The following is a 26,565-nucleotide window of genomic DNA, read 5'->3' as shown; positions in this document are numbered from 1 at the left end:
TTCTCTGGCGAGTGTTCCCGCTGTTAGTCGCGGCGAGCCTTGTGCAGTAAATGCACTCGTATTACTTTTACGTTATTGTAATAGTGCAGATTTTGCTACGTTTTGTCGATGTCTACTTGTTTTGGAGCGGCAGTCACCGCCTTAGGACAAACATATTCCTGTAAGGCGGGTGCTGCCGTGTCACTTCATTCTTCCACACAGATGATTTCCAGTTTTTGACAGGTGCGGTTTTAAGACAAAATAGGGTGCTTGTATCGTTGAATCACGGGTACTACGTTAAAGTATTCGCGGTTTGAGGAAGACGAAAGCTCTCAAAGCCGAACCCATTTGAGAGAAAATGAAGTCAAAACTAGGTACGTGAGACGGGCTTGGAGGGAGAGGAGCCCCCAGAAGAGTAAACGAGGAGCCAGTTCGTTTATGAGTCCTTGACCCAGACTCGACTGTGTGCTGAATCCTTACCACATCGTTGCTTCACCGTCCACACTAGTCTTTCATCATGGTGTCACACCCTTGTGCCGTGGTCAACGGGGCGGTATGCTTCTGGCCTATCTAGTGTAAGCCCTTCTGGATTGGCCGACGCTCCTCGGTTGTCCCGCGCTCTCTGGTAAACGTTTACTGCAGCCGTGAATCCACCTTGTTTTAACTTTATGACGTCTGTCAGTTTGTGCGTGGCAACCTGATTCCCCGCTCCGGTAGTTGTCGAAAACTCCGGAAGTTCGAAGGTGCCGCCTGGAGGTACCCAAATGGGTCCGCTTCGGTTTAAGAGTCTGCACGACTTCATTTGGCACATTTGTCTCCGTCACCAGGCGGCCACGTGGCCGAACGTTTTCCACAATCAGGAAGAGGCCCAAGAGCACTTGTTTTTGTACACACCCCCAAAACCCAGAAAAAACCGGGACCGTTCTCCTCAGCTTATAATCTAACGAGCCTTAAGCCGCTGAGGGTCACCAGTGACTGACAAGTTGCACAGTTTGGACGCACGGAAACGAGAAAACAGAAATTTCGTATTATCGGGTCTATTTTGGTTGTCGGCTCAGGACCTTTATCGGTCTTCACCGAGAAAAAATGCCTCTCGATTCTACGGGGTGCGTGTCTGTGGCCTCGTGTCCAGCTCAATTCCCACTTTCGGTTTCTCTGGTCACTTGTCTCTCGCAAGCGTTTGCCGCTCTCCTATACGGCTAACAAACTCGAGCGGCGCTTGTGGGTATGCTAAGGACTCATCCGGCGGATTTCATTCCACCGCGCTCTACAGCTAGGGAAGAAGGAACGTAGAAAGAGCCTGAAACCGTGCACATCACCCAGAACACGAGGAAGCGAGAAAAAACCCGGCAGGAGAGTGGGCAAACAGCGTTACGGGGCCATGCGTGCTGAGACCGACACCCAAAGTGAGCTTCAAATTCGCAGCGCAACCCTCTGTGAGACACTCGAGTTCACTTGGGAAACGCGTCGACTCCTGTCAACTGGCCGCTACCCCTGTCCGCAAGTGCCCAGTTCCGCAAGACAGTGAAGGGCCACCTACAAGCAGAGACAAACAAGCACCATTTTGACAAGGAAACGAAGTCGACACGGGGACCAAGTAGGTGGAAGATGCTGATCGGGTCCGCCGAAAGCGGAGCGATTTCACCGCCTAGCAGTCGCCGTTCTTGCGGACATCTCCCCGGGTCATGATGATTCAGATACGCGAGAACAGAGAAGTTAAGATCATGGCACGCCTTTGTTCTCCACAGTTTGAACGGGTTTCTCGCGTGGAACCAGAGAACCATTTGACGAAAAACTGGAACGACGCCATACGTCTACACAGAATTTGAATTCGGCATCATAGCGGGCGTGATCTCTTGCCAGTATCTTGGCCGATTGCCTTGTCTCCCAGCACAGCAGAGAACCCAACAAACCATTCAGGCTTCTCGGTCCTCCTCTCCGCGGCCTACACGTTTTTCCACACACCCTCACTCCCGCAATCCTGTCCCATGCAGAGAATCTCTCTCTGCTTCGCGACACGCCAGCTTGCCAGGATAAAGAGCGAACACGCGCCAGGAGTAGCGAAAAGCGCTCGCGACTGCCTGTATTTTCTGGGGACAACTTGGGACCTACATCGCGGAGAGGAACTCGAATCGCAGAATCCGCAGCCAGGCCTCCCGGATCGAGGGGGAGAGCGTCGGAGGCAGGAGGATCGCACATCGCGTCGCTGCGCCGTCGCCAATGGCCCGTGAGATGAACGACCTCGCCTTCTCCTTGTCGTAGGCACTCGCGTACAGAAAGAGGCCTGACCACGTGAAGACTGAAAAGAAGCGAACCGCAAGACATATCCAAACGCCTGTCTCCCGTGTCGCAACGCCTTGCTGTCTCTTTATCGAAGAAATTTCCGCAACGCACTCTTTCGCGCCGTCGTCGCCCGCGTCGACACGTGGCTCGACGTCTCCCGACAAATAGGAGACAAAACCCAACACATCCAACGCGCTGTGCGTCAAACCAGGTGTATGCACAAAAAAAATACGCAGACAGGAAACAGTCGCGTGACCACGAAATTCGGCAGAAGAAAGACTCCGAGTCGCAGGGCTTCGCCAGTACACCGGGACTGTCCCCAGACGTGTCCCCCGCTTGAACGCAGCGCGACAGCCCGTTCTTCCCAGAAAAAGCACGCCCGCTTCTCTCGGTTTCTGGCACAGATGTGTACAGCGCGCGCGGATTCTCCGGTGTTGTTTTTCACTCACTCGAGCTCCAGAGAAGGAAACATCCAAGTCTGCGGTCCCGCATTTTTTGCTCTTCCCGTAGGGCGAGTTCGCGTTGCTTTGCTTCCCTGAGAACGGCGCGAGCAAATACGGATTCCAGGTTTTCATGTCGACAGCTCGGTGTGTGGGGTCTCCACAAGCCAAATCGAATGCGATCCGCGGCCCTTCCCAGCTTGGTCCCGCGTGCGTCAACATCCCAAGCAGTTCAGAAAGAACGACTGAGGCCGTAAACCCAACAGCCACTGGGATCTCTACAAAACACGGCTTCTCGAGAGTTTGCCTCGCTAGACGCCAGCGTCACCTATGGAAGAAAGCCTTTGCTTGCCCGGTCCACACTTCACGCTGTTCCTGTCCGCAAAGTGCCCCCGCGCGAACGCGCACGCCGTAGCTAAGTGGCTTGTCGCTCTTGGATGAAACGCATGAAACACCGAGACTGATACACAGCGCAGAAAGGAGCGAGGACACTGAGAGGAGTTTCCGAGCAGGTCGACTCCCGATGCAGGAAATTGTGGAGGCTTCGCAGCGCGAGCCTCGTTCTCATGCGCGGCCACGCCAGAAAACCTCGAAAAAAAAGCCGAGCATCGCCAGCTGCATCGGAAGGCTGTGGCCAACAGAAAACAGCCCGGCCGCAAGAACTCGCCACGATTCGGAACCGGCGTTTTTCACCGTTTTAGATCGAGAGACACTTGCCGTGAAAGCCACAAGCAACCTACGTCCCCAGTTCCACAGCTGCACACGTAGAGATGTAGACACCAAATGCTCCTCACACCTACAGTCCAAATTATTGAGACACACAAGACGAGAGATCTGTCTGTCTGCCTAGGAATGAAGATTTATTGGGTGGGCGTCGTTCGTAGGTCACAGGTTTTTGCGTCGGCGGGGTTTTTGCGGCGGCTCACCCGAGAGACTGGAGCTTTTGCGCACCGCTGTCGAGGGAATGTCTCGCCGTGGTTTTTTCGTTCCAGCGTGCGCGCAGAGAGAGGACATTCGACGGGGCATAAGGCCCGCGGGGACCCGTCGCCGGAGACACTCGGTGGCCTAACGACGCCCAGAAAACACGACACAAACCCCAGCAGAGAACACTCTGTTTCTGGAAAGCAGCCACGCCATGCTCCCATCGCTCACTGTCCAAAAAGAGGTACGCAATGCAATCCACACGAAACACAGAGCAGACTCCACAGACCGTTCAACGTGAGGTAGAGTCGAATGCATATCCACAAATCGACGCATCTAAATCTACCCTCCCCAATATATATATATATAAACATATATGCATTTCCGTTTTCCCATGTGAATATATGTATGTATATATGAATATAGGCACGAAGAGCGTGTGCTGCCCCCGGTTATGTTTATCTCTCTGCCCTTTTCTGAGAGGGACCACTCCGAACAGAACTGGAGGGCTGAAGATGATTCGGTTTGTGTCAGAACGCGTGCACAGAACGTCGAGACAAGAACAGATCATCCCTCAAGAATTCCTGCAGAGTGGAACCTTGCAGCTGAATGTGGTGAACTGCACGCGAAACAGACGAGCTCCGTGCCTCTCACTTTTCAAGGGAATCGCCAAGTAGGAGCGGTCGCAAACCGTCACCTCGTGCAACACTCCCTGAGAAAAGCAAAGTAAGAAGGCGCCAAAGACGTGGCAGGAAGCAAGACAGGAGAGAGAAACAGAGGAGATGGACAGAGGCGGTGCGCGAGGTTAGACAAGCACACCTGTGCTGAGGACGCGCGAGAGAGGAGCGCTGCAGGAACTGACGAACGCATGCGGCACCCCCCAGTCCAGCGTGCACACGTTCTGGGCCTTACCCTAAAGTCGTAGAGGACGTAGAGACAAACGTCGTGTTCGTGGACCTGCAGAGAGCAGGAACAATCACCCCGGAAGAAAGACATTCCCACCCTGGTGCCCTGACACAGCGGCAAACGTCGCATGCATGATACAGATCGTCACGCTTTAACTGGGCACGAATTGTTGTAGTGACAACTTCCAGGATTTACTTTTAAGCAGCCTAGGAATTCTAAGAACAGGGAACAGTGAGTTTAGCTTCGTTTGGTGACCTGATGACGCTATTATACCCACCATCCTTATTGGATGAATCATACACATATGTCAGCCAACGAGTACACTGGCGCACGCATTTGCACGCAGAAGATCCAAACATGTATATATATATATATACATGTATATATATAACTATATGTATATATAAAGCGGTCACATCGGTTGATTCGATTACACATGAGTGCATGTCCACAGATGGAGGTCTCCAAGACTTAAAGATATCCGGGGAAAACCTCGAAGCCGTTCTTTTGTAAATCGTAACGGCAGCAATCGAAGAAGCAGATCCGCTCCACCCACAGTCGAGAGAGGCCAGCCCGCATCCAGCTCTCTCCCGCTCTCTTTTTCTCAGTCGCGTTCCAACTTTGTTCTTATGTGACTGACACAGGGCGCCGGGTTGTAGAAGCCGTTGAGAAGCTCCATGGACGAACCGGAGCCTCCAGGAAAGATAAATCTCGAGTTGTCGACCTGACACTGAGCACGCGAGCAAAGAGGCGAACCAGCACGACGCAGAGACAAAAAAGGCGACAAGCGTGAGACAGCGGCCGTTGAAAGGGGTCGAGAAACCCCGCAAACGGCCGGAAACGGAGAACGAGGCGGAACATCTTGAAAAGAACAGGACGCTTCTCAGGAACCGCGCTTCCTCAATAAGGATGTGACACAACAAGCGATCAATGATGCGAAACTATATATATATATATATATATATATATAAGCTACAGATCTAGACACAATAACGCATATATATATATATATATATATATATTCTTGTGCGTGCATAAATGTACATATATGTATATACATCTACAAATTGAAGAACAACACGTGCACGGACTCGATTTCTCTAATTCACTACCTGCAAAGGAATCGTGACATTGAGGAAGGGGCCTTCGAGACAGTCTTCGCGAATCGGGCCTGAAGACAGCAACAGAAGACTTTTGGGTTTGCCGTCTGATACAGCAGCCGAAAACGTTAAAATTTGCGTTGGGAATCGAGGGAGAGAACGAAGGCGACCCCGAAAGATGACTCGGTGGGCATGTGCACCCTCCAGTCCCAACTCTCACCCGTGTACTCCTGTTCCAGCAAGCTCCGGCGGAGTCGCAGGTTTCCGTACAAGGCCTTTCGGATGATCAGACCTGAACGCCGCGGAAAGAAAGAAAAGAAAGAGAGGAATAGTGCAGGAGGAAAGAGGCAGGGACGAAGAAGCAGGGAAGGCAGGAGAGCGACAAAGAAGCAGTCCCATACCGACGCAGAACCGCTGACGGTGCCATGCTGGCTCTGCTGCACACGCATGCAGATGCATCAGCAATCCACCAGTAACCCCTATTTATTTCTACTTCTCGTAGTTCCAGAGGGCTGAACAGGTCCCACCTATTGCCAGTCAGCATGCCATAGTCCAAATCATATATATCGGTGTGTACAGACAGAGGTACAGATACACACACAGACATATTCACAGATATACGGATATATACACACCCATGTGCATAGACGTACCTACACATACATATGTATATATACATATACATATACATATACATATATATATATACGACTCCGACTTGCACCCAGCAGACTGCGAGCGAGGTGGAGGATATTCGAGCGTGGAAGGGAAAGAGAGACGGCAAATGGGCAAACTAAGTGGTTTCGTGGACGGACTGTTCATTCGCGCATCGGGAAGTATCCAGGCCACAAAATGCCCTTCTGCCGCTTCTCCACCTCGCCTTCGAAGCGCATGCATGCGCTCTTCTCTGTGAGGCTCACCTCCGACTTTGCTTTCGTGCTCCAACTTTGTCTGGTAGTCAATTCGCTGAGACGAAAAGTGGAGACAGTCCAGTCGCTCATGATCGAGGCTCGCTGCATGCGCCCCTGTGTGGTCCAGAGCCCACCTTGGCGGGGCGAAAAAAACGACTGCCCTCTTTGCTGCATGCGCTGACTACCCCGCGCCCGGCCCCGGAACTGAATGAACCAGAATCTGATGTTTTGTCTCTCACCATATTTTCAATGTCGCGTGCCGCACGCTCCCGCTGAATCTGATACACTTCTGCGACCTACTCCACACAAACAGGAAACCAAACACTAATCTTATGCACGTGGGAGACAGGCCACATACGCATGCATCGCGATATATATATATATATATATATATATATATATATATGGACAAGGTTGCATACTCATAGTGGTTGCGCTGTGGGCGCTAAGCTTGTTGAAGACATCTTTCTTCATTCTTCACAGAGAAGGAGAGAATGCAGGCTGGCTTTGCTATTTTAGGTCCATCTGCATGCAATGCATTTCCTACGACGAGACCAGCGCAAACGTATACAAATAGAACCACATATACATACAGGCACATGCATGTATATATATGTGCATGTACAAATATGTGTGTGTACGTGTTTATACCATTGTGCGTTGTTTATATTTACCCACGATGAATACGGGTGCGCTAGACACTTTCTTCTTACTTTTGTCCATTTGTCTTTGCCTTTGTAGACGCCAATCCGAATGTCGTAGAGCAGCCGCTTCGTCTCGTCGGACAAGACTGTGTACGCCTGCTGGATGGCGCAAAGGCGCGTTGCATACACGCTGCTGGAGGACCTGAGACGAGGAAAGAACGGCAAGCACCAAGCCTCCGTACACTTGCTCGGCTCGACACAGGCTGCTTTACAGTCAAAAATTCCCTATCGAAAACTCGAAGCAGGCCACGCTTCGCTACGAATTGGTCGGCCAGTTGGTAAAAAAGATATTCTACACAAAATCGAATTCGCAGGTCCATGTGCGCATGCATACCTACAAGGACGTGCATTTGGCTACCCAGAGAGAGAGACAGGCAGTCAAGCCGGTAAGCCTATATATATATATATATATATATGATCTCACTGACGACAATACGAGATACACAAAAATGTATATATGTAGACGCCGGCAAAATGGGTGACCTTGCAATTTTGTAGATCTGCGTCTTCCACTTGGAGACGGAAAGTGAGTGTGTTTGGATACCCGCTTCTTCCCTCCCGCGGGAAGCAGGGTGAACGGAAAGCGCTGCAAATCATGGCTTCGACTTGCGCTGGAGTCGGCGAGGAGAACACCTCACTTGTCAGGATGATAGACTTTACAGAGGCCGTAGTAGATGCGCCGAATTTCCTCAGGTGAGGCATCTGTGGGGACTCCGAGGACCTCGTAGTGACTCCGAATCTCCTCATTCTTCTCTTCCGGGAGTTCTGGACAGAGACAGAAGGTTTCGGAGACAGGTTTCGGAGACAGAGAGGCGCGCCGTAATCGCTCAAGCTTGGCTTCGAGTTGTGGTGAAGGGCGGCAGACGGGGGCTGTGCATCTGCATACGCTGAAAGGGTGTAAAGAGCTTTCAAAGAGCACCTGTCTCTTACCTGAGTGACTCGTCTCCGGAATGTCGCAGTGCCGACTATTCGCCACGGATGGCGACTCCGCGCCTCTGTGAGGGCTCCCTGGTGGCCCATTCTCGGGCTCTGTGTCGTGACTCCCGAAGGAGGCTGTCAGGTTGGGTGGCATTTTCTCGAGCAACAAGTGGGAGTGTCAGGAAGTGAAGAACGACGCAGGAGGGGGGAAGGGGACAGGGCCGGGCGTTCCCGGCAGAGTTGGTGTACCTACAGTCAAGGAGGTAAAAGCTCGCCACAGAGACTCGGACGCGAGGAAACACAGACTGCCTGGTTTCGCGGAGACGGCGGCTAGGGAGACGATCGGAGCCAGGCGACAGAAACTCGCACGGGAGAGAGATACGGGGAGAGAAGATCGAACTGCGCAGAAGGTTCACAACTGGAACAGAGGGGGCCGTGCGTAGCCTTGTACGGACACAAAGAAGACTTTTGTGGTTCACAAGAGGACCGAAAAGCAGTGGATTTGATTTTGACAGGCTGAAGACGAGGGGCCACGCGAAAGAGCCGTTTTGCGTCTACTTGGACGAGAGCACACAGAGAGAGGCGTGAGAGGGTGGGACCCTCCGAGAAGGAAAACAAGAATGGGAAGCAAGGACTCAGTTTCTTCCGGGGAAAAGGCAGAAAGACGTGGAGACCAACTTTATCGGGGTGTCCGAGAACGGAAAAATCCACCGTCGAAAGAAAAAAGGAACGCTGTTTTCCATGCAGGTGCTGCCGGAAGGATTTGAAAATGCACCATGCGCTGCGGTAGAAGAGACTCTAATCCGAAAACAGGGATGAGAAATTTGACGAAGTGACCGGGACACGACGAGGAGGACGATTCACACGCACAGAAATGGCGGGTGTGGACAGAGCGAGATTCCGCCGAACCAGAAACGCGAATGAGGCCATTTTGAACGGACAAGTGTATTTTCGGCGGTAGGGGATTCTGTGCTTCTGCACAGGGACCCGAAAAGGAGGAGAAACGTTTTTGTTTTAGTTTACGGAGTTACATCAAGATGTGTGCTTCTTAGTTCCTGCGTCGTGGGTTGCCAATCCAGAACCGATTCGAGATTCGTCACCCGCTGATGTCGTCCACAGCAAAGTGAGGCTCTCTCGCGCGAAAACGCTCGGGAAAATGAGACTGTGACGGGGGATAAGAGCACCGTTTTCATGAAAGGAACGTAAACATTACAGGCGGGGATTTTATTCCAACGAATCGCCTCAAGAAATCGACACACGCAGGGAGTAGTCCGCGACTGTTCGAATGATTCAGCGCTCGGCGACCACAGAGGGCCAAGACCCTTCCTAGCAGGAGAAACTCGACGAACGAAACGGCGACGACGAGTAGTGAAGAGCGAAAATGAAGAAGAATATTTGTCTTTTGAGCAAAGAAAACGGAGCGGCTGCTGCACACACCAGGACAACCGCAGCGTTGGCACTTTTGGCAAAGAGCATGCACATCATGCAGAAATGACTTCTTTTGTTTGCACAAGGCTGTACGTACACCGATCCGAGGCAGGGTGACGGGGGGACCCGGCGTTAGTATTAAGGCGACTCAGATTGAACGGGAGAAAACACGATGTCACAGTTTTGTTTGATTGGGAGGCGTTCAGTTGGATGAAGTTAGCACCGAGACAGACAGGTTTCCAGCCAACCATGTCAACGAGGAAGCGTTGTTGCGGCTGAAAGTTGTAGTCACAGGAGAAGAATCAGGAGACAATGAGTACGGATGTTTCATGATGGAAACGGTGGACGTACAGAATGCATGTGGGCTTATCGGCACAGAAAGGAACGATAGTTTTCTACTCGAAACTGCGAATGGACGGGAGGCGTCCGAGGACAGTAGGGAGCCTTACGGGCACATAACAAAGGCAGCAAGGTGCCAAAGAGGCAGCGGTTGCGTCGTATACAGGAAGCAGTGAATAAAAAAAAGCTTGCAGGGGGATTGGAAAGGAAGGGAGTTCCGTGGACTGAAGACAGGTTCCGTAACGGACGCAGCAGCTTCCGAGGACAGTCGAAGAGTGTGATCTCATACACGAGAAATAGTGGGAGACAAGGGAAGGCAACTCAGTACGGCAGTATACAACGTAGGGCATGTGAGAACAACTAAGACTAATGCTTCTTCGTTGGGGGAAAGGAGCCACACAAATGCTATTTTGGAGTGGTCTAGCTAAATAGAGTTCAGGTGATCCTGAACGTCGTCCGATGACGGGTAGGGGGGGCCTTCGGAGGCATTGGGGATGATCCATATTTCGATTGACAGCGCAGCTGAAAATGTCCTTCAATTTTAGTGTTAGGGACCCGGTTGGTAAGCGAGCACTGTTGTTTGTGTACCTTTAGGGCGGTTCAGTCAATTTTTTTGGCGCCTGCAGTAGTATTGTGCGTTCTTAGCGGCAGATTACTGGTTAGTGGTGCTGTAAGCTTCCTGCCTCTGACGCGATGCTCTCAGCGTTCGACTTTTTTAATTAAAAAAAACACGCAGAACACAGCTAGACAACAACTCACTGTCGACCGTCAAATTAACTCCACGAATCTCGAGGTGACCTTCCCTGCGGACGCGGCGAACCCTGATAGCCACGTCCTATTTCTCGGGTTGATTGTCTGTGGGACGGGGGACAGTGACCAGAATATTTGTTAATGTGGGTTCTCAAGTCATAAAACACTGATCTATTCTGGCACCGTCGCGTCACCCCTCTTCCGGCGTTGGTAACGGTGTGGGACGACTCATTCGAGCCGCAATCGCTGGTTAGTCGTTCCCCGCCGCCGTCATGTCCTGTATCCCCCTCCGCCGCGTTTTTCTGTGGTGTGTACCGTGAAGCGGGGTAGACGCAAGGAGTAGTGCACCTTGCGGACGTAAACCTTGAGAATATGTTGGTCCGTGGCCCCCTTCCCTGGAAGTTCAGAGTCAAATTTGGTGTGCTCCAATGTGCCGGAAGAAGTGGGGCCTTCGGGAGTTATCAAGTGTCGCACTCCAGGTGTAGTCGCACCAAATCAATTTGGTTAAGTACCCGTTAGGCGATGCCTGTCCCGTGGATGTCCTGCTCGACGCCGATCCGACGCCTATTGAGGGACTACGCGGGGCACTCAATCGAGTGATCGGCACCGGTTGCTGGAGGTCGGCTTTTATTGGCGGTTGCGTCGCAGTGGTTCCCGCGGGGTTGTATCTGTCTTCCCTGGTTTGCGTGCCGCCTACTCCGTGTGGGGTACAAGGAAGAGCCTTTCCCGCTCCTTAGTGAGGCAAGAGTTACCATGTCTTGCCTTCCCGAATCCGGAAGCTGTGCTGAAGCTCACAGTCTCTGCCGTTGCAGAAACGAGATACGAGGACCCCCAGCTTAGTCCTGAAGGCATGCACGTGAGGATAGCTGACTGCTCTTGCGGCCACTCACGGCACCTGGATTTTCTATCTACTCTCTTGAGGATTGCTGAAACAGTTCCGGTGTGCGTTTGTCTGACGGTGTGTGCCAGAACCTAGCCGCGCGAAACCATAGTTTCGATAAATGGACACAAAAGCTGGGCTACAATGTGGTACCGAGCTTCTGTTCTGTATGCTTTTCCGATCCCGGCTTCTATTTGGCTCCTTGTCTTCGCATTCGCTCTCGACAAAGATGGAGACAACGTGAAAGGCAAGGTAGTGAAAACGCCAGAGGGAACCGAAAAAAGAGAGAGCAATAATGACAGCGTTCTTCCGCGTGCAGATGACGATGTGGCATCAGCATTCCTAGATTCCACCAACGGGGAGTGCGAGACCACAGGCCCCGGGTTCGCACCTGAGGCGGATTATGAGTTGATACTCACGTCGCGAGAGGCTTTGGCCGAGTACGGGGTTCATGTTTCAGGTGATAGTGGCCATGTTACCCATCTGACGTATCGAGATCGCGTTGCAATGCCACGTGTACCGCAACTCTTGCAAGATAGAGTCACCGAACATCACGACGAGGAGCTCACCAGAAGCGGCTTTTTGCAAGGTCGGGAAGAAGTTGTCTTGGTCCGATCCCGAAGCCTGGAGCAACCACTTGTTTGTGGAGCGTGCTTCCGTGGTGAGGCGTACGCAAACAGCGTATGCAGCCGCCTTGATGAGGATGAAAACATCTGCATGTTGGGTGCCACTTGTCACATGAGAGACGCTCAGTCACGGGATTTGGTGTCCCAACTTTCTCCATTAATGAGCACATTCGTGTGCATGTAAGGCCACCACGCTTCCTGAAGCTGCACTTACGCCTTCAGTTGCGTGGCGAGTGTGCTTGTTAATTTGCACCCTGATGCGCCTGTCTCTCTATCTGCACCAGTATTTACCAGTTTTTCCTTAACAAACACCTGCGGTCTAGAGCTGGTTGCCGTTGTCCGAAACCCCTTTTGTCGCAGTCAAAAGCTGAGCGGGAAGGGCGGACTTTGAGAAGCGAAGACCGTAATGGCGTTGTACATTTTCTTCCCTTCACAGGTGGACGATATAGCTTGGTTCGACTGAAGTCATGGCGTTGTACCTTTTCTCCGCTTCATAGGTCGATGATATAGCTTGGTTCGAGCCGTTGTACCTTTTCTCCGCTTCATAGGTGGACGATATAGCGTGGTTCGACTGAAGTCGACCAATACTGACGATCAAGGGCGGCAAGTATACACTTTCGAAAAGATAATTCATCCTCGCTGGAGGCCGCCCATGCTAACATTCTCAATTGCCGCCGAGTCGGTGATCGTCGGAGGTAGTAGGCAGCCTCGGATTGGCAGCCGCACCTTAATGACCTGTGTACGAAGCGGAGACATGCCGATACTCTTTACCGATTTCCTGTGGTCGACACCACAATTAGCAAGTATGTGATTTAGAAATGCTACCACTGCAGCTCGGAATATTTAAGGGGATGCTTGACAACTGTGCGTCGATGTAGCTGTACGTGTAGGCTGCATTTGAATGACAACGAGTTTCCTGTCAGGAGGGGGGGGGGGTTAGTGGTTTGAAGGTGACACGTGGCTTCTAGGAGGAAATGGCAAAACCGGAACTGCGTCAGTTTTCCAGATGTGCAACGGATGTGCCTGGTATTGCCGCGTTTCCTCAATGATGTGTGAATCCAAGATGTGTAGCGCCGGTTCTCCGGCCCAGAATATCCAAAGCACTGGGGCTGCGGACCACCGTCTAGCACAGGCAATCCAACTGAGCAAACACAAAAATCACAGTTGCATTGTGTGTTTTTCATGTGACTGCTCAGGATACCGGCCGGGTCCTTTCAAGGAGGACGTTACGATCCAAGACGTCGAGGCGTTTGCTGGTTCCATCCCGCATACGATTGTGCTGAAGGCCACGTTGAGTCTTCAGCACAGCTCGGATCGTGTGGTCCATGATTTGGCAGAAAACTCGAGTTTTTTGTTTTTCGGAACAGTCCCCGCCCCTTCGCCGTCCCTGAGTGTGTTTGCTCTCGGGTCGCTGAAGACAGAGTCAAGAGGCACGGTGGAAAGATGTGACTCCACCGGACCGGTGTTCTTGTCATTCGTGGGTTGGAGAGATATCCGACAGCTAGGTAGGTCCACCGTAGCTCGTTTTCTCCCTGCGCGTCTCCGTGGAAGCATCTCTGGCTGAAGAGATCAAGAGGTAGTACTAGAGGGCCCATTGTGTTGTCCTGTATTGTACAAAGGACTGTGCAGTCGGGCGGCGGCTTGCCTATTATTTCCTGTTGTTTCTTTCTATCCACTACGGCCGGAAATAGATATCGGCATGACGCTCGTCACAATGTGCTCCTTGTTGCAGCGCCTACGGCATTCACCACGGCAAAGCGTCACAAGGGCTTTTATCGTTGGATCGCCTTTTGTTCAGCCCTCGCAGCAGCAGCAGCAGCTATATTAGGCTGGTTGGCTGTTGCTGGCTATGCGCGAAATACGTTGAAACAGATGGCTGCCATGCGAGAGGCAGGCTTCCGGAATGAATTTTCAGGTTGGATCCGCCAGAGATTTGGAGTTGATAGGCACGTAGTGGCAACTTTCGCAAACAGTATTGACCCAGCCAACATTGGGCTGGCGACTTCAAGAATCTTCCCAAATGGTAGCCGTACCATAGCTATGCCGGAACAGGAGGATGCAGTCCGTCAAGGCTCTATCGCTCTTCTCATGCGTGCGAGTGGGGCGTATGGCTTGGCAGCAGTAGCAGCAGTTGCTGCAACAGTTTTGCCGTTTAAGCTAACTCGGGCGGCATATCGGCGTCTGAAGGTAAGACGGTTGATTCGCAGGCGTCTTAAGCAGATCGCCGGCACTGTGCAGCTTACGGTAGACGGGAAGCGGGGAACTGAGCAAGCGAGCGGAAAGAGAAAAGGTTTCATTTTTGTCGTTGTGTCGTGAGGAGAGACGTACTTTGAGGAGTTGTGCGTGAAAATTGGTAATGCATTGAAATAATTCTAGTACAAGCACTCAGCGAGGTACTGTTCAAATTGGTACGTGGTTTTGGTTGGCAGTGTTCCGCATTGTTCATTTTCCGTGTCAGCTCTGATGTATGGCCGAGCCCCGGGGGGCGGGGGTATCTTCATGTTAGCGGCTGTGTACGTTGGCTGTCGGATAGCCCGCTGTTTTCCCAGCTCTATTTGACGCAGTGCGTCATCGTTTATTGTAGCGTAGTTTGGTCAAAACCTTGGTTTTTACTCTCTGGCGGTGTGGGGTCAGGCGAAGGAATTTACGGGCTGTCAGTGGTGTTGCAGCGTGCCGCTGAGGGGTCTGACAGTCTGCAAATAGAGTGAAAAATGACTCGGCTTGAGAAAACTTGCTGCGGCATTTTATGGAGGCACTTACCAAGCGTAACTCACACTCAGAAGAGTCCTGGTTGCTACATCTCACGTTTGTGAGAGTCACAAACGCGGGCTACTACTGGTGCCTGTGGTATGCGGGCCACACTGTCACCATATCGAAGCACGACAAAGAAATCTGCAGAACAGTGAACGCTGATCGACAAATGTGCAGTTCATCTCGTAACACTTTGGCCGTTTAACGACTTGGTCGAGATGAGAAATTATTGCATTCTCGCAGAAAAAATCCACAGGGTGCCTACGGCATAGTTGTGCACAGATCTGCCGTGTGGAAGAAAGTGATGCGATCCTTTTTGTTCTCTCTCTCCGCTTGGTCAGAAGTAGACACAGCACACCACCGTTCCTTCATTGCTCTGTCTCCCACAGCGTTGTTGCTCTGCTGCTTCACGAACAGTAGATTAGTGTGGCAGAAAGAAGCGTTGCCCCAAATACTGAGCTTATGACGAATGTGTTTTGTAATGGTAGTACGATATCAAAACGCCCCATATCGCAAAAGGCTTCTGAGGTCATAAGCCCGCTTCCAATGCTCGGAACTACTTACAATGTCGAGAGCGCAACAGGCCACGGCGCGTGGCAGGGGATTGATGCGGGGACGCCATCTCGAAAAGACATGGCATATGTTGTTCGTGCTGTGTGGAACATGATGGTTAAAGTCCTGATTGCAGGGTGAGTGATAATCGAGTGCCTACTGAAATTGAGAAAAAGATACTTCCGGTGCAAGGCAGTAGCGGGGCGGACGTCTCTTGTGGTCATCGGTGTTCGCCGCCCGAGAGAACATGTTTCCTCGTACATGTCAACTGTGTTCACTGAACATTAAACTCTGCCTTTACGAGAGCTCACTGACAGGTTCGTGTGCAAGCACAATGCTAGACCATCTTGCTTGTACGGTGCGTTTTTGCGCGGAGTGAGTTGTTTGAGCTTGAGCAGCGGGGTGGTATGGTCACTTGCGACACATTTTATGTAAATGGCGGCTCCATGGCTTTGTGAAGACGATCGGGTTCCACTACATGCTCAGCTTTCCAGACAGCGTCGAGGAGTTCTTGGGGCACCTGCCGCCCTACACGCTGGCCAACCAAGAGGTGGAGCTCCACGTAGCAGGGGCTACTATTGGACGGCACATGGCTATTCTTGTGCGTTTCCTTTCGAGTAGAGCGTCTCCGGATCAGTCGTTTGATTCATGTTTTTTCTTGCTGAAAGTCGCGAGGGCGGAGCTGGCGTATCCTTACTACCCACCTTACGTCGGCGGAGACACAGTTCGTGACAACCGACGCTCTTGTCAACAGGGACGCGCAGCTGTTCACAAGGTTCCTCAGGCCATGACACTGGAAATCCTCTTCTTCGTTTTCTCTCAAATTGCACTTCGGCGCAATCGTGGGATATCCTTTTGAGGCGAGTGCAGGAGATACGACCATCTCACCATTGTTGTGTGCTTCAGCTGAGGGGCCGCCTTGCCGCAACAACACGGCTGGAGCTGGAGCCCTCATCCGACAACTACAGGGGACGGGAAAACTGGACGATGATGTCACGGCGGTTGCGCTAATTTGGGGAGCTTTGAGAACAGCGCCTCTCGTCTTGCTCGGGGTTCAGCGTGGACCTAGCATACTGGGAGGGTTTCTTTGTTCCTGACCGCATGCTCGCCAGACGGCCTAGAGTTGGCACGGGAACGCGAAGCATAGTTAGTCGTTGCAGATGTGTGGCAGCATATGTCAGTGCTGTTAGTTTGCCGTAGCTGTCGTAATACCCTCTTTCAACCGAGACTGTGCGTGAGTACCTACGAAGCCCACACTTCCAGTGAGCATGCTCAAGTTCGCCATGCCCGAACAGTTGCCTCTCGGATGGACTCAACCCCTTTCGGTTATCACAGAAATTCACAAAAGAAGCTACATCGTTGTCCGAAATCATACAGGCAATCAGACGTTGCTTGAAATTCTTGTCTCCCGGGCTCTCGCCGACTTCAGTCTCTTCTCTACTGCGCTGCTGCGACGAATCACGCATTCAACGCCGCAGCATGACACGATGTCCGCTACGCAGGTCTGACGGAACTATGCTGTCACTGGCCTTAGATTGCTGGTCGCAGTGCACCAAGGGCTGAGATGGCAAAGCCAAGCGATGAGGTGTGTCGGTGCGTGCCTCACGTGTCGTGAACGAAGACGTGGCTGTGACGATTCCAAGCGTCTCCCAGCGCCGTGTCTTGGCTGTCTTTACGACACAATCGCAGCCGCGCGTCTTGATCGACGAAATGAGGAACAGAATAATAGGAAAGGATGGCGAGTCTGGCTAGGCACCAGCACATACATTTGTCACCGGTTGACGCAAGGAAAGCTAGGGATTCCCGCTATTCAGGCAAGATAAAGCATTTTCTCTCTCCAGCGGAGTGCGGACGACGCAGACAACACATCGTTACATCGTTCCTCACACCGGCCCAGAGAAAGCAAACCCTTCACTCCCTAAATTTTGAAACTGCTACGTGGCCAGGGCCCCCTAGCACTTTTCCTCTCTTCGTCCTCTATTTGCGTCCCCGCATGGTTTGCTTCTGCTGCTTCGGGATCTGCACCTTCTGGGCCGGTCCGGTCTGAGGGCGAGCGCCGCCCGCCTTCGACTTCTTCTTCTCCTTGGCGTCCTTCACGGCGGTGGTGGTCTTCGCCTGCGAAGCACAAAGGAACACAGCCGAGACATACACACTTGCACATGCAGGAACGCGGCGCGAACGCCAAACGCAGCAACCTAATCCAGAAACACAGTTGTGACGTAGACACCAATATACCCCATACAGAAATATGTGCACCATACAAAAAACGCAACAATGAATGCATGCGCAACATAGATATATATAAACATATATATAGATATATATAAGTAGATATATATAAGCATATATATATATATATAGATTTATAAGAAGATAGTCGTCATCACTTTGTAGACACTCCGAGGTCAGGACGACACACGCCACCGAGGAGGAAAACCTTCGTTCCGTCTTCCGTGTCTAGACACGACCTTTTGTTGTGTTGCCAGCCCGTCGCGTTTAACTCACCTTGGTCTCCGGCTTCTGAGCGCGAGTGCGCTTGATGTCTTCCAGAGACAGACCGACGATAGCCTTCTGGACCGTCTTGGCGGACTTTCTGTTGCGGCGCTTAGAGACGGCGTCCTTTCCTCCCTTCTTGTTCATGCGTCTCCACACCTAACACGTCGCCACAGGAAACAATCCCGGCGCCAAAATGAACGAAGCTCCCGACAAAAGACACACAGAAGCTGTGCCTTCAGAACCACACACAGGTATACGCGCAAGAATTAGCACTTTGGCCCTACAAGCCGTCCCGTCGCAAACCAAGTGTATGTACACGGGGTGAAACAGGGAAGCCTTGTTCCAGTCTCCAGTGTGCACCGCCGACTTTACGTACAGCAACTACGCTGGGTTTCGTGCATTTGACTTACAAGACTCCAGTGGAGCTTCACCGGCTTGATTTTCTGTCGGAACAGGCTGGCCTCCTTGCGGTGGATGAAGGTGTGGACCTTGCCGTCCTTCGCCACAAAGCGCTGCCCACGGCCAGGGTAGATACGGTACTCCGAGAAGGAGCAAATGTCCGTCTTGATGGTGGTTTTGACCGCCGACATTTTGACTGAACTGAAGAACGAGACAAACCTGGCCCGGAAAGCACTCTGTCAGGGTTCGAGTCCTGCCTTTGTTGACAACTGACCTGCACGCATCACACATGAAACGAAAGAGCGAGCGACGGGGTGGTCCACAAACGCAGTTCTGGCGACCCGCCGAGACCTCGAACGGACGAACGGCGCGGAACACACATGTGAAAACGCACGTGAACTCTCCAAACCCCCTCGTTCTCCTCTTCGCTCCGAGGTGTACACAACCTCCAGGAAGATCGACCGCTTCCTTTTCGACAGAGTCCCAACGGATAGAGACTCCCACGCTCCACTCATGCCACGCGTTGGGACAGCCCTCGAGAACCCTGGGTCAAAAGCCCTTGAAAGGTCGCCAAACAAGCTACAAAGACTCGGCAGTGCGCAGTATTCGAAGGCGCTTTCCACGGAAATAGCACCGCCGCTTCTGTAGACGCAGACAGCCTCCCGCAAGACGGCAGAGAGGCCGCGGGCACGCAACCCTCCCGCCTTTTCTGCGGCATGCAGGAAAAACATGCGGGATCTTTCCGCGGCACAGGCGCGAACGCGTCGCTGCCTTCACTCAGAAAGAGAGAGAGATTTGTGCGTGTCTCTTTGGAATCAGCGACCCCGCGGAAAAAAAGTTCGAGGTTGTAGATGCCGCCCTGCGAGGTGGTGCCTCGCTCTCGCCCGGTAGAAACCGACACGGAATCTGACCGCGAGGACTGCTAGGCAGCGCCGCTAGACGTGGAAAGTCGGCATCGACGCGAGAATCTCCCCGCCTCGGCTCCGAAAGCGGAGAAAGGCGGAAGACTGCGGATTTCCCGGCAAAATCTAGAGCCGTGCAACACGCACTCGCAGATGCCACGCGCCTTCCCAAACTCGAACCTCCGCTGCGTGGCCTGGCAGCTGTCACGTGGGTCTTTTTTCAACTTGCCAAAGCAAGAGAGAGAGGACGTTTACCGGCGGACGTTCGCGCGTATTTCTTGCGTTTTCCTGCTTTTGCGAGGCAGTCGATTCGCAAAGATGAAAGAACCGACTGCGCCCCCAGAAAAAAATCGGAAACGGCAGAAACTTACTCGCACGGCCAGGGGTGACGGGCGGCGCGTACAGGCGGAGGAAGCGAAGAGACACGACCTGCGGCGTGACAGAGAAGAGATTTTGTTGTTTTCGCTCGGGCAACCAGAGTCCCTGGACTTTTCGCGCTACACAGCCACGTGCTCATGCTCGTGGGTTGCCTTCACTCTTCTCTCTGTGCTGCCCCGCACATGCATGCATCCAAATAAATACAACCCCACGCGAGCGCCAAGAAGACGGAGACAGCCAAACGCGAGGTCGCGTCTTTCTCGCGGCGTAGCGGAGCCGCGCTCGCTCGGCCTTTCCTCGCCAAGCACTCGGATCCTCAAAATGTTTCTGTTCTCCGGGGAAAAAGGCAGCACTGGCAGCCGCACGGCCACGCGGGATCCCGAGGACATCCAACACGTCGCTCAAAAAAACAGACTTCTGCTTTGTATGAGCGGGAGAGGCCGCGTGCAAGGCCTCGACAAACTGCGAACTCGTGAAAGTTTTGCACGGCAGAAAACACAAACAGAAGGCCTGTCACTGCCCTCACGGCGCACATTCAGACCGAGAGCCTTTCTAGCCGATTGGGAAGGCAAGCAAGAGATTGATGATCGTGTGATTCGCGGTGTCTCCTCGTGGACCCCGTTCACCACGGCGTGTTTTGGAGTTTTGTGTGGCTTCGGCGCGGAGAAGTGAACGGGACCACGCACACCGGCCAGCAGACGCACACCCGCGTGGTGCCGCAAGGCAGTCCAGGGCTGTTTATCCCGCGCACGCGTTCTGGGTATTTGTCCTCGCTGAACGTCGTGCGACGCTTCAGACTCACCAGGCAACAGCACCTTTGCGGAAAAGACCGTATTCTGCGAATTTCTCGACGGGGACCGTGAGGGATGTCGCTGGGCCCGAAACGTTTCCACGTCTCCTGAAATATGCGAAAAGAAGCAGTTTCTTCCTCCTGCAAAGCTTGTGCGTACTTCGATAAACGTATACATCTATAGATCCTCAGCCGATCGATCTCCGTAGAACTATAGGTGTGAAGACACGCGAGTTCGTGGTAGCAAATTGAACCTCGTGCGCAATTGCTTCAGAAAATTTCTATTCTAAAGGCCGGAGAATGTGCAGAAAGTGGTATCGGTGTGCTCACTGCCCATCGCAGCTGGACATGCTTCACTACCGAGGGAATCTCATCTACAAAATACTGGGGAAGCAAAAGCATCTGCACAGGTGCTTGCTGGCCCCGCACGCACTGCAGCGTCGCGTTGATTTTTCTCCTTGCAACGTGAACGTCTATCTACAGAAACACGGGCTGGGGTGGCGGTACTGCACACAAACACTCCGCGTTATCGCTCTTTTTATACCCGTGTTGACCAGCTTCAGTGGAGGACATGCGCCAGGAGCCAAGTGGGCGGCACTGTTCAACGACATCTCCCACATCGGAGGGCTGAACAAGATTTAGAGGCAAGGTCTCGGTAGAGGACCGGGAGAAAAGAGAGAATCCATACACGTACTACGTAGAGCTTTTGCGAGTGTACATACGGCGGGTGGTGTCGCGTGTCTGTTGTTTCTCGCCGCGAGACAACTCGGAAAACGATGTCCCCCCGCGGATTCCTACAGCCAAGAGGACTGCAAAGCCATCGAACACGGTCGCGATCCCAAAGACGACGGGAGACTGTTTCTCCTTTTTCGCCCGTTTCTTGTGAGGATCCTCAGACTGAGGCTGGAAACGCGTATGGAAGCGAGCAAGGCCGCAGCGCACGCTCGCAGGACAGCTACCAGCAAGAATCCTCCAACTATTGAGTTTGCTTCTTTACGAGGATTGAGAAAAATAAAAGAGAAGGGGAACCCGCCCGATTGCGACGAAAAGCGGGGGATACGGAACCGCAGAGAGACCAGTTAGCGACAGTGTGCCTAGAACGGTTGCCAAAACACTTCAGTGTCTAAGACCGAGAGTCAAGGAGGCAAGAACAAGGAAAAGCAAGAAGGCTCGGAATAAATCACAGTCACAGAAAAAAGCGTGACAACACTACCCTCACGGCCCCGTCTGGGTAATATCCGTTCCCCTCTTGATTTCCAAAGACCAAGCGGGGCACCAAACGCACATGCAGCCTTTGAAGTTCGCTCTCTGCTTCGGTTGGGCGCAACAGTGTATCCGCCCGAGCAGAAGCGCAGGAGATAAGATTTCAACCCCCACGAGGGCCAGCGAAGCTAAGCGGAAGGGGAGACACCACGAACGGAGAAGGCGTGACCGAGCCAGAAAGGGAAGAAAAGAGAGAGAAAGAAGAAAGAAAGACAAGCTCGCCGGCGGCGAGGAGAGAGCGCGAGAGCGCACGAAGAGGGGGGAGACAGAAAAGCGGCGGAAGCAGAGACCGGAGAAAGCGGCGGAGGAGAAAAGCCGACAGAGGCCTTCCGGCTGTCCGGCAAGACTTTTTAAGGACGGAAAGGACAAGAGAAAAGAGAAGGAGAAAACAGCCACATGCGTCTCGCTCTTCGTTTGCGGCAAAGACCCAAGTCGGTCCCCACTCCGTGACCGCCTCTTGTTTCCAAGTCGAGGTCTCGTGCACCTTTCTGTGGACACGTCGCTGCAGCCGAGCGGGGAGTGCATGCAGACGCCTCCACGCGCGGGAAGAGTCTGGTCTCCGCTCCCCCCGATTTCGAGCGGCCGACGCGTCGCCTACTTTTTGACAATTTGCACGACGTCCTCGTCGACTAGTTCGTGGTCCTTCCCCACCTTCTGCGGATTGTGTTTCACGCTCTTCCCCCAGACGATCGCTAGCTTGAATTCGTCCAGAAGCGACTTGTGAATCCGCACGCAGAAGTCCTCGACGCGACGCATGTGGCTGTTCAGAATGACCGGGGCATTGTAGTCGGGGATTTGCCCCTTCGGCTTGGTGTAGATGCGCACGAGATCCAGGTACTGCCAAATCTTCTCCAGCAACCCGTCCAGGTTCCACTGAGGTAAAACACACCCACACAGCCACCGAAGGACATGCGCTTCCCTGTGCACCTGGAGCCGCCCGGTTCCACGCCCCCCCCCCTCGCGTCTCTCTCTGCGAGTCCAGGTCTGCTTTCGGGAGATTCGACGATGCGCCTCAAACCTAAATCCTGAACGTCCAGAGACCCAGGGAAGCAGAGACAGGGGTGGAGATGCGAAAAAGAGGAAAATGCGAAGATGTCGTGACTCCGTGTGCGCGGCTGCGCCTCGGCGTTCCTCGGTTCTCGCGCGCTCGCGCCGCACTCACCTCGTGGTGGGCTGAGATGGGAATGTAGTGTGGGACCTTGCTGATGATGTCCAGCTCTTCAATCGTGATTTGGTCGATTTTATTCATCACGTAGAGACACGGAATGTACAGGCGATTGCCCTCGATGACGTCGATGATGTCGTCGGCCGTGGCGTCGCAACGAATGGCGATCTGCGCGTTCGAAATGCGGTACTCGTGACAGATTGACTTGATCGTCTCCTCGTCGATGTTGTTCAAGGGAACGGTATGCGTCACGCTGATACCACCTGCAGAAGGAAAGAAAAAGACACGGCGCGGCTTCGCATGTGCCCACGGAAGAAAAAACGCAAGCGTAAGACCACGCGTGTTCTCGAGAACAAGGAACCGACACGACCCCCCCTTCCTGACGGCTCGGCCCAGGCTTCGGCCCGTGACTGTGTTTTTCCACCTGGTGCATCCGTACCTTTGTCCTTCTTCTTGAACGTGATGTTGGGCGGCTTCTTGTTCAGGCGGATGCCAAAGCCTTCCAGTTCGCGCTCGATGATTTGCTTGTGGGTGATAGGCTTCATGACATCGAGGACAATGAGAATCAGCGAACACGTGCGGGCGACACCAATGACTTGCTTACCGCGACCCTTGCCATCCTTCGCACCTGAGAAGAACCGAGTGCGCACGCACAAAATCCAGCAAAAACATGAACCACAGGGGGGCGAGAGACACACGGGCGCCTCCACGCGGCGGCGCGGGAAGACTATCGTCTATGCAGAGGAGGCCTGATAGGTGGAACCCCGGTGCCTCTCCCGTGGGTTTTAAAAGAATGCTGCGCCTGAGCAGCTGACTTTTCACCTCTCGCTCTCTCTACATAGGTATATGCGCATGCATGTATCCCTCAATGAATGCGTGTATAAATATATATATATATATATCCAAAGACCGTCCCCGGTGTATCTGCATGCGGCGACCTCGTATGCTGAGAGTCATGTCGCTTTGTGCTAGGGTGTTGGAGAGGCGCCGAAGAGACTTGGAAGTGGTTCGCTCTTCCACCTGCTTACCTTCGATAATTCCGGGGAGATCGAGGAGCTGGACCTTCGCGCCTTTGTACTTGAAAACGCCAGGGACGCACGTCAACGTCGTGAACTCGTACGCAGCGACTTCACTGAACGTTCCTGTGTAGCACGTCGAGAGACACACCACCTCAGGTCCGGTTGCCCACCACCCCGCGGACTCTCGTCTCCGCCCCCCTCCCCCAACAAATTGCAACAGTAGGCATGCGCAGAGACGGGAAAAGACACCAGATACACCGGAGAGGGGCTCTCGGGTCTGGGAACCGCCAACACCCCAAGAAACACTCCAGGCGACCGCATGCGTGTGTCGAAACGAATGGTTCCTCAAGCACAGCTAAAAATGGAGCCACGCCTTAGGAGCAACGGACACACTTTAGTACGTACACACACACAAGGAGAGATATGTGACGAAAATACAGTACACCACACCTGAGCTGGGTGTCTCTGTGCAAAGCTGAATGAGAGACAAGAACTCAAAGCAGCGCGAAGAAGAACATGTGAGAGAATGACAAGTCATGTGTTTCTTCCGGTCGCGGCCGCAACCGTGAGGAGCGACAGGAAAGTGCAGATCCACGCGAGGCGAGGGCTCGAAAAAGAGACGACAGGGGAAGAGAAGAGAAGCCAGAAAAACTTTCCTACCTGTGAGTTTGTTGAGCAGCGTCGATTTGCCGACGGAGGGGAAACCGACGAGACCGACACGCGCATCTCCCGTCTTGGAGACATCGAAACCTTCGCCTCCGGCTCCACCGCCCTTCTTCGTGCTTCCTGCGAAGGAAAGGCAGAAGAGAAGGAAATCGCTAACCGCGACAAATCCACGAAAAGATCCGTCGGGCCTTTCCGCCTCGTGTGGGCTGTGCAAAGGCCATTAGGAACTCGATACACACTGAGGATGCGGAGGAGACACTACCGCGGTTTGTGGTCACCAGCCCGCAATGACAGAGACACTCTCAATCGCCAACGGCGTCGAGGCATGGACGAGAGAGCGTAATCGAGAGAGAAGAAATGCTTCTCTTCGGAGAAAACGTCCCGAGTCGAGCGCGAGGCCTGTTCTTCCCCAGTGCGAGAAGAGAGATCGTTCGAAACCGCATTTCTGCATGCAAGCGCAGGCCTCTTGTCTCTAAATCTCACACCGCCGAGAAGAGTGAGACGGAGGAAACGAGAAGGAAAAAAGGACAAGAGGGAAAAAGGGAGAACACGGAGGAGACGACGGAAGAACCGTTGCAGTTATTGGCCTTACCCTCGATCAGCTGCGCGCGCAGCTTTGCGAGTTTTGCCTTCAACAAACCCAAGTGGTAGTTTGTCGCTTTGTTCTTTTGGGTCCTCGCAATCTCCGCCTCCACCTCCGCGATCCTCTGAAGCACCGACATCTTTTCAGACGCACGGAAAGAAAGAACCGCCGCGAGGGGAGAAAGAAGAACTGGAAAAAAGGGGATGGGCGAGGGAGAGAGAAAACAACACGAGAGGAGAGGAAACGCGGGGAGGTCGACAGGAGAGAGGGAGAACGGAGAGCGGGGAAGCACGAAGAGACAGGAGCGGGGGCCGAGGGAAACTGGTGAGAAAGACGAGAGATATCGTCGAGGGGGAGGAAAAAAAAGGCTCAGGGGAGAGACGAGCTTCCACGAAAAGAGAAGAGGCCCTCGAAATCCCAAGAAAAAAGACCAAAGAAGGGCGGCATTTCCCGCGCCTTCTCCCTCCCCGTCTCTCGCTGCGGTCTCAGGGGCTTCCGGCTGTTCTCTGAGGCGGAGGCGACGCAAAGAAACGCTAGGCCTCTGTTCCCGTGTTTCGCAAAAAAAGTTAAAGAAAAAGATGAATAACCAGAGAGGCAAAAAACACCAAGAACGCGCCCCGGGCGACGACGCTCTCGCGCATGCAGTCCGCGAAAAAATGCATCATGTGCTTCCCCAAAAAGACCTGCGTTTTGAGGCGGAGACAAAACGAAGTGTCGGCGAGGATGTCCTCTGGGCGTCTCCGTCGACCTTCTCGAGACGGCAAGCCTCGCCCAAGCAGGCGACAGAAGGCGGAAAACAGAATAAAGATTCTAAAAGGGGGACAAACAGGGAACAGCGCTCTTCGCCTTCTCTCTCTTATCCAGGAGGCGGGAGGCGTTTTCACCTTTTAACGAAAGGAGAGACGCTTTCTCGAGGAGGGGGGAGAAGGCGGCGGGCGAACAAGACTCCGGCTTCTCGCCTCGTCTTGTTCGCCTCACACAGGAGGGACCAATTCAACTGTCTGTCGTGTTTTTCTCGGCGAAGAAAGCAGCGAAGAAGGAGAAACATAACAAAGAATAGGGAGACATAAAGAGAGAAGAGCAGGAGACAGGTACAATTTTGCGTGACGGGAGTTGTCTTGTGAAGGCACCAGTCTCCCTCCTTGATCCGCCTCTGTCCTCTCTCTTTCTTTCGGTCTCTTTCTTGCCCCGCTCTCTTTTTCATTTTTGTGAAGCAGCGAAGAGGATCTCGATTCCGCGGGGGGAACCGAGTCTGTGTCCAGAAACAACTCGACATATACTGCCATATCAAACATCTTCATGACGCTCCGTTCTTCTACAGGTATACGGATTTTCACATGCTCATATATCTGTATCTCTGTCCATATCGATTTATCTGCATCGATCCTTGTTGCCTCCACTGTCAACGCTATGGGA

General features: G+C 53.0%; 5 protein-coding genes across 5 annotated transcripts in view; 2 read left to right on the top strand and 3 right to left on the bottom strand.

Moving 5' to 3' along the window:
- Nucleotides 1-1,430: 1,430 nt before the first annotated feature.
- NCLIV_018910 (putative DnaJ domain-containing protein) lies at nt 1,431-8,316 on the bottom strand (the record flags this gene model as incomplete). The annotated part of the gene is made up of 13 exons (XM_003882085.1): nt 1,431-1,515; nt 2,092-2,278; nt 2,712-2,797; nt 3,629-3,767; nt 4,278-4,335; nt 4,536-4,580; nt 5,642-5,736; nt 5,850-5,921; nt 6,550-6,595; nt 6,780-6,836; nt 7,254-7,386; nt 7,883-8,009; nt 8,175-8,316. 13 exons carry the CDS (start codon nt 8,314-8,316, stop codon nt 1,431-1,433), a joined length of 1,272 nt encoding a protein of 423 aa, XP_003882134.1.
- Nucleotides 8,317-11,703: 3,387 nt separating this feature from the next.
- NCLIV_018900 (conserved hypothetical protein) lies at nt 11,704-16,347 on the top strand (the record flags this gene model as incomplete). Its single annotated transcript, XM_003882084.1, has 5 exons — nt 11,704-12,220; nt 13,382-13,690; nt 14,644-14,698; nt 15,425-15,625; nt 15,975-16,347. 5 exons carry the CDS (start codon nt 11,704-11,706, stop codon nt 16,345-16,347), a joined length of 1,455 nt encoding a protein of 484 aa, XP_003882133.1.
- Nucleotides 16,348-17,465: 1,118 nt separating this feature from the next.
- Nucleotides 17,466-18,574, bottom strand: NCLIV_018890 (L24, related; the record flags this gene model as incomplete). Its single annotated transcript, XM_003882083.1, has 3 exons — nt 17,466-17,603; nt 17,994-18,140; nt 18,395-18,574. The coding sequence occupies 3 exons, from the start codon at nt 18,572-18,574 to the stop codon at nt 17,466-17,468; spliced, it is 465 nt and encodes a 154-aa protein (XP_003882132.1).
- Nucleotides 18,575-22,310: 3,736 nt separating this feature from the next.
- NCLIV_018880 (GTP-binding protein 1, related) lies at nt 22,311-25,288 on the bottom strand (the record flags this gene model as incomplete). Its single annotated transcript, XM_003882082.1, has 6 exons — nt 22,311-22,589; nt 22,879-23,144; nt 23,321-23,509; nt 23,910-24,023; nt 24,561-24,686; nt 25,159-25,288. The coding sequence occupies 6 exons, from the start codon at nt 25,286-25,288 to the stop codon at nt 22,311-22,313; spliced, it is 1,104 nt and encodes a 367-aa protein (XP_003882131.1).
- A 1,271-nt stretch (nt 25,289-26,559) lies between these two features.
- NCLIV_018870 (conserved hypothetical protein) overlaps nt 26,560-26,565 on the top strand; it is a gene marked incomplete at both ends in the record, with an annotated part of 8,590 nt that continues 8,584 nt past the window's right edge. Inside the window, one exon of the mRNA XM_003882081.1 lies at nt 26,560-26,565. This exon is cut by the window's right edge and continues 513 nt beyond it. Within this exon, the coding sequence (XP_003882130.1) occupies nt 26,560-26,565 (6 nt within the window).

The sequence above is a fragment of the Neospora caninum genome, chromosome VI (assembly GCF_000208865.1).
Source record: "Neospora caninum Liverpool complete genome, chromosome VI".
In the NCBI taxonomy this organism is placed as follows: domain Eukaryota; phylum Apicomplexa; class Conoidasida; order Eucoccidiorida; family Sarcocystidae; genus Neospora; species Neospora caninum.
This window is presented reverse-complemented; position numbering and strand designations above follow the sequence as displayed.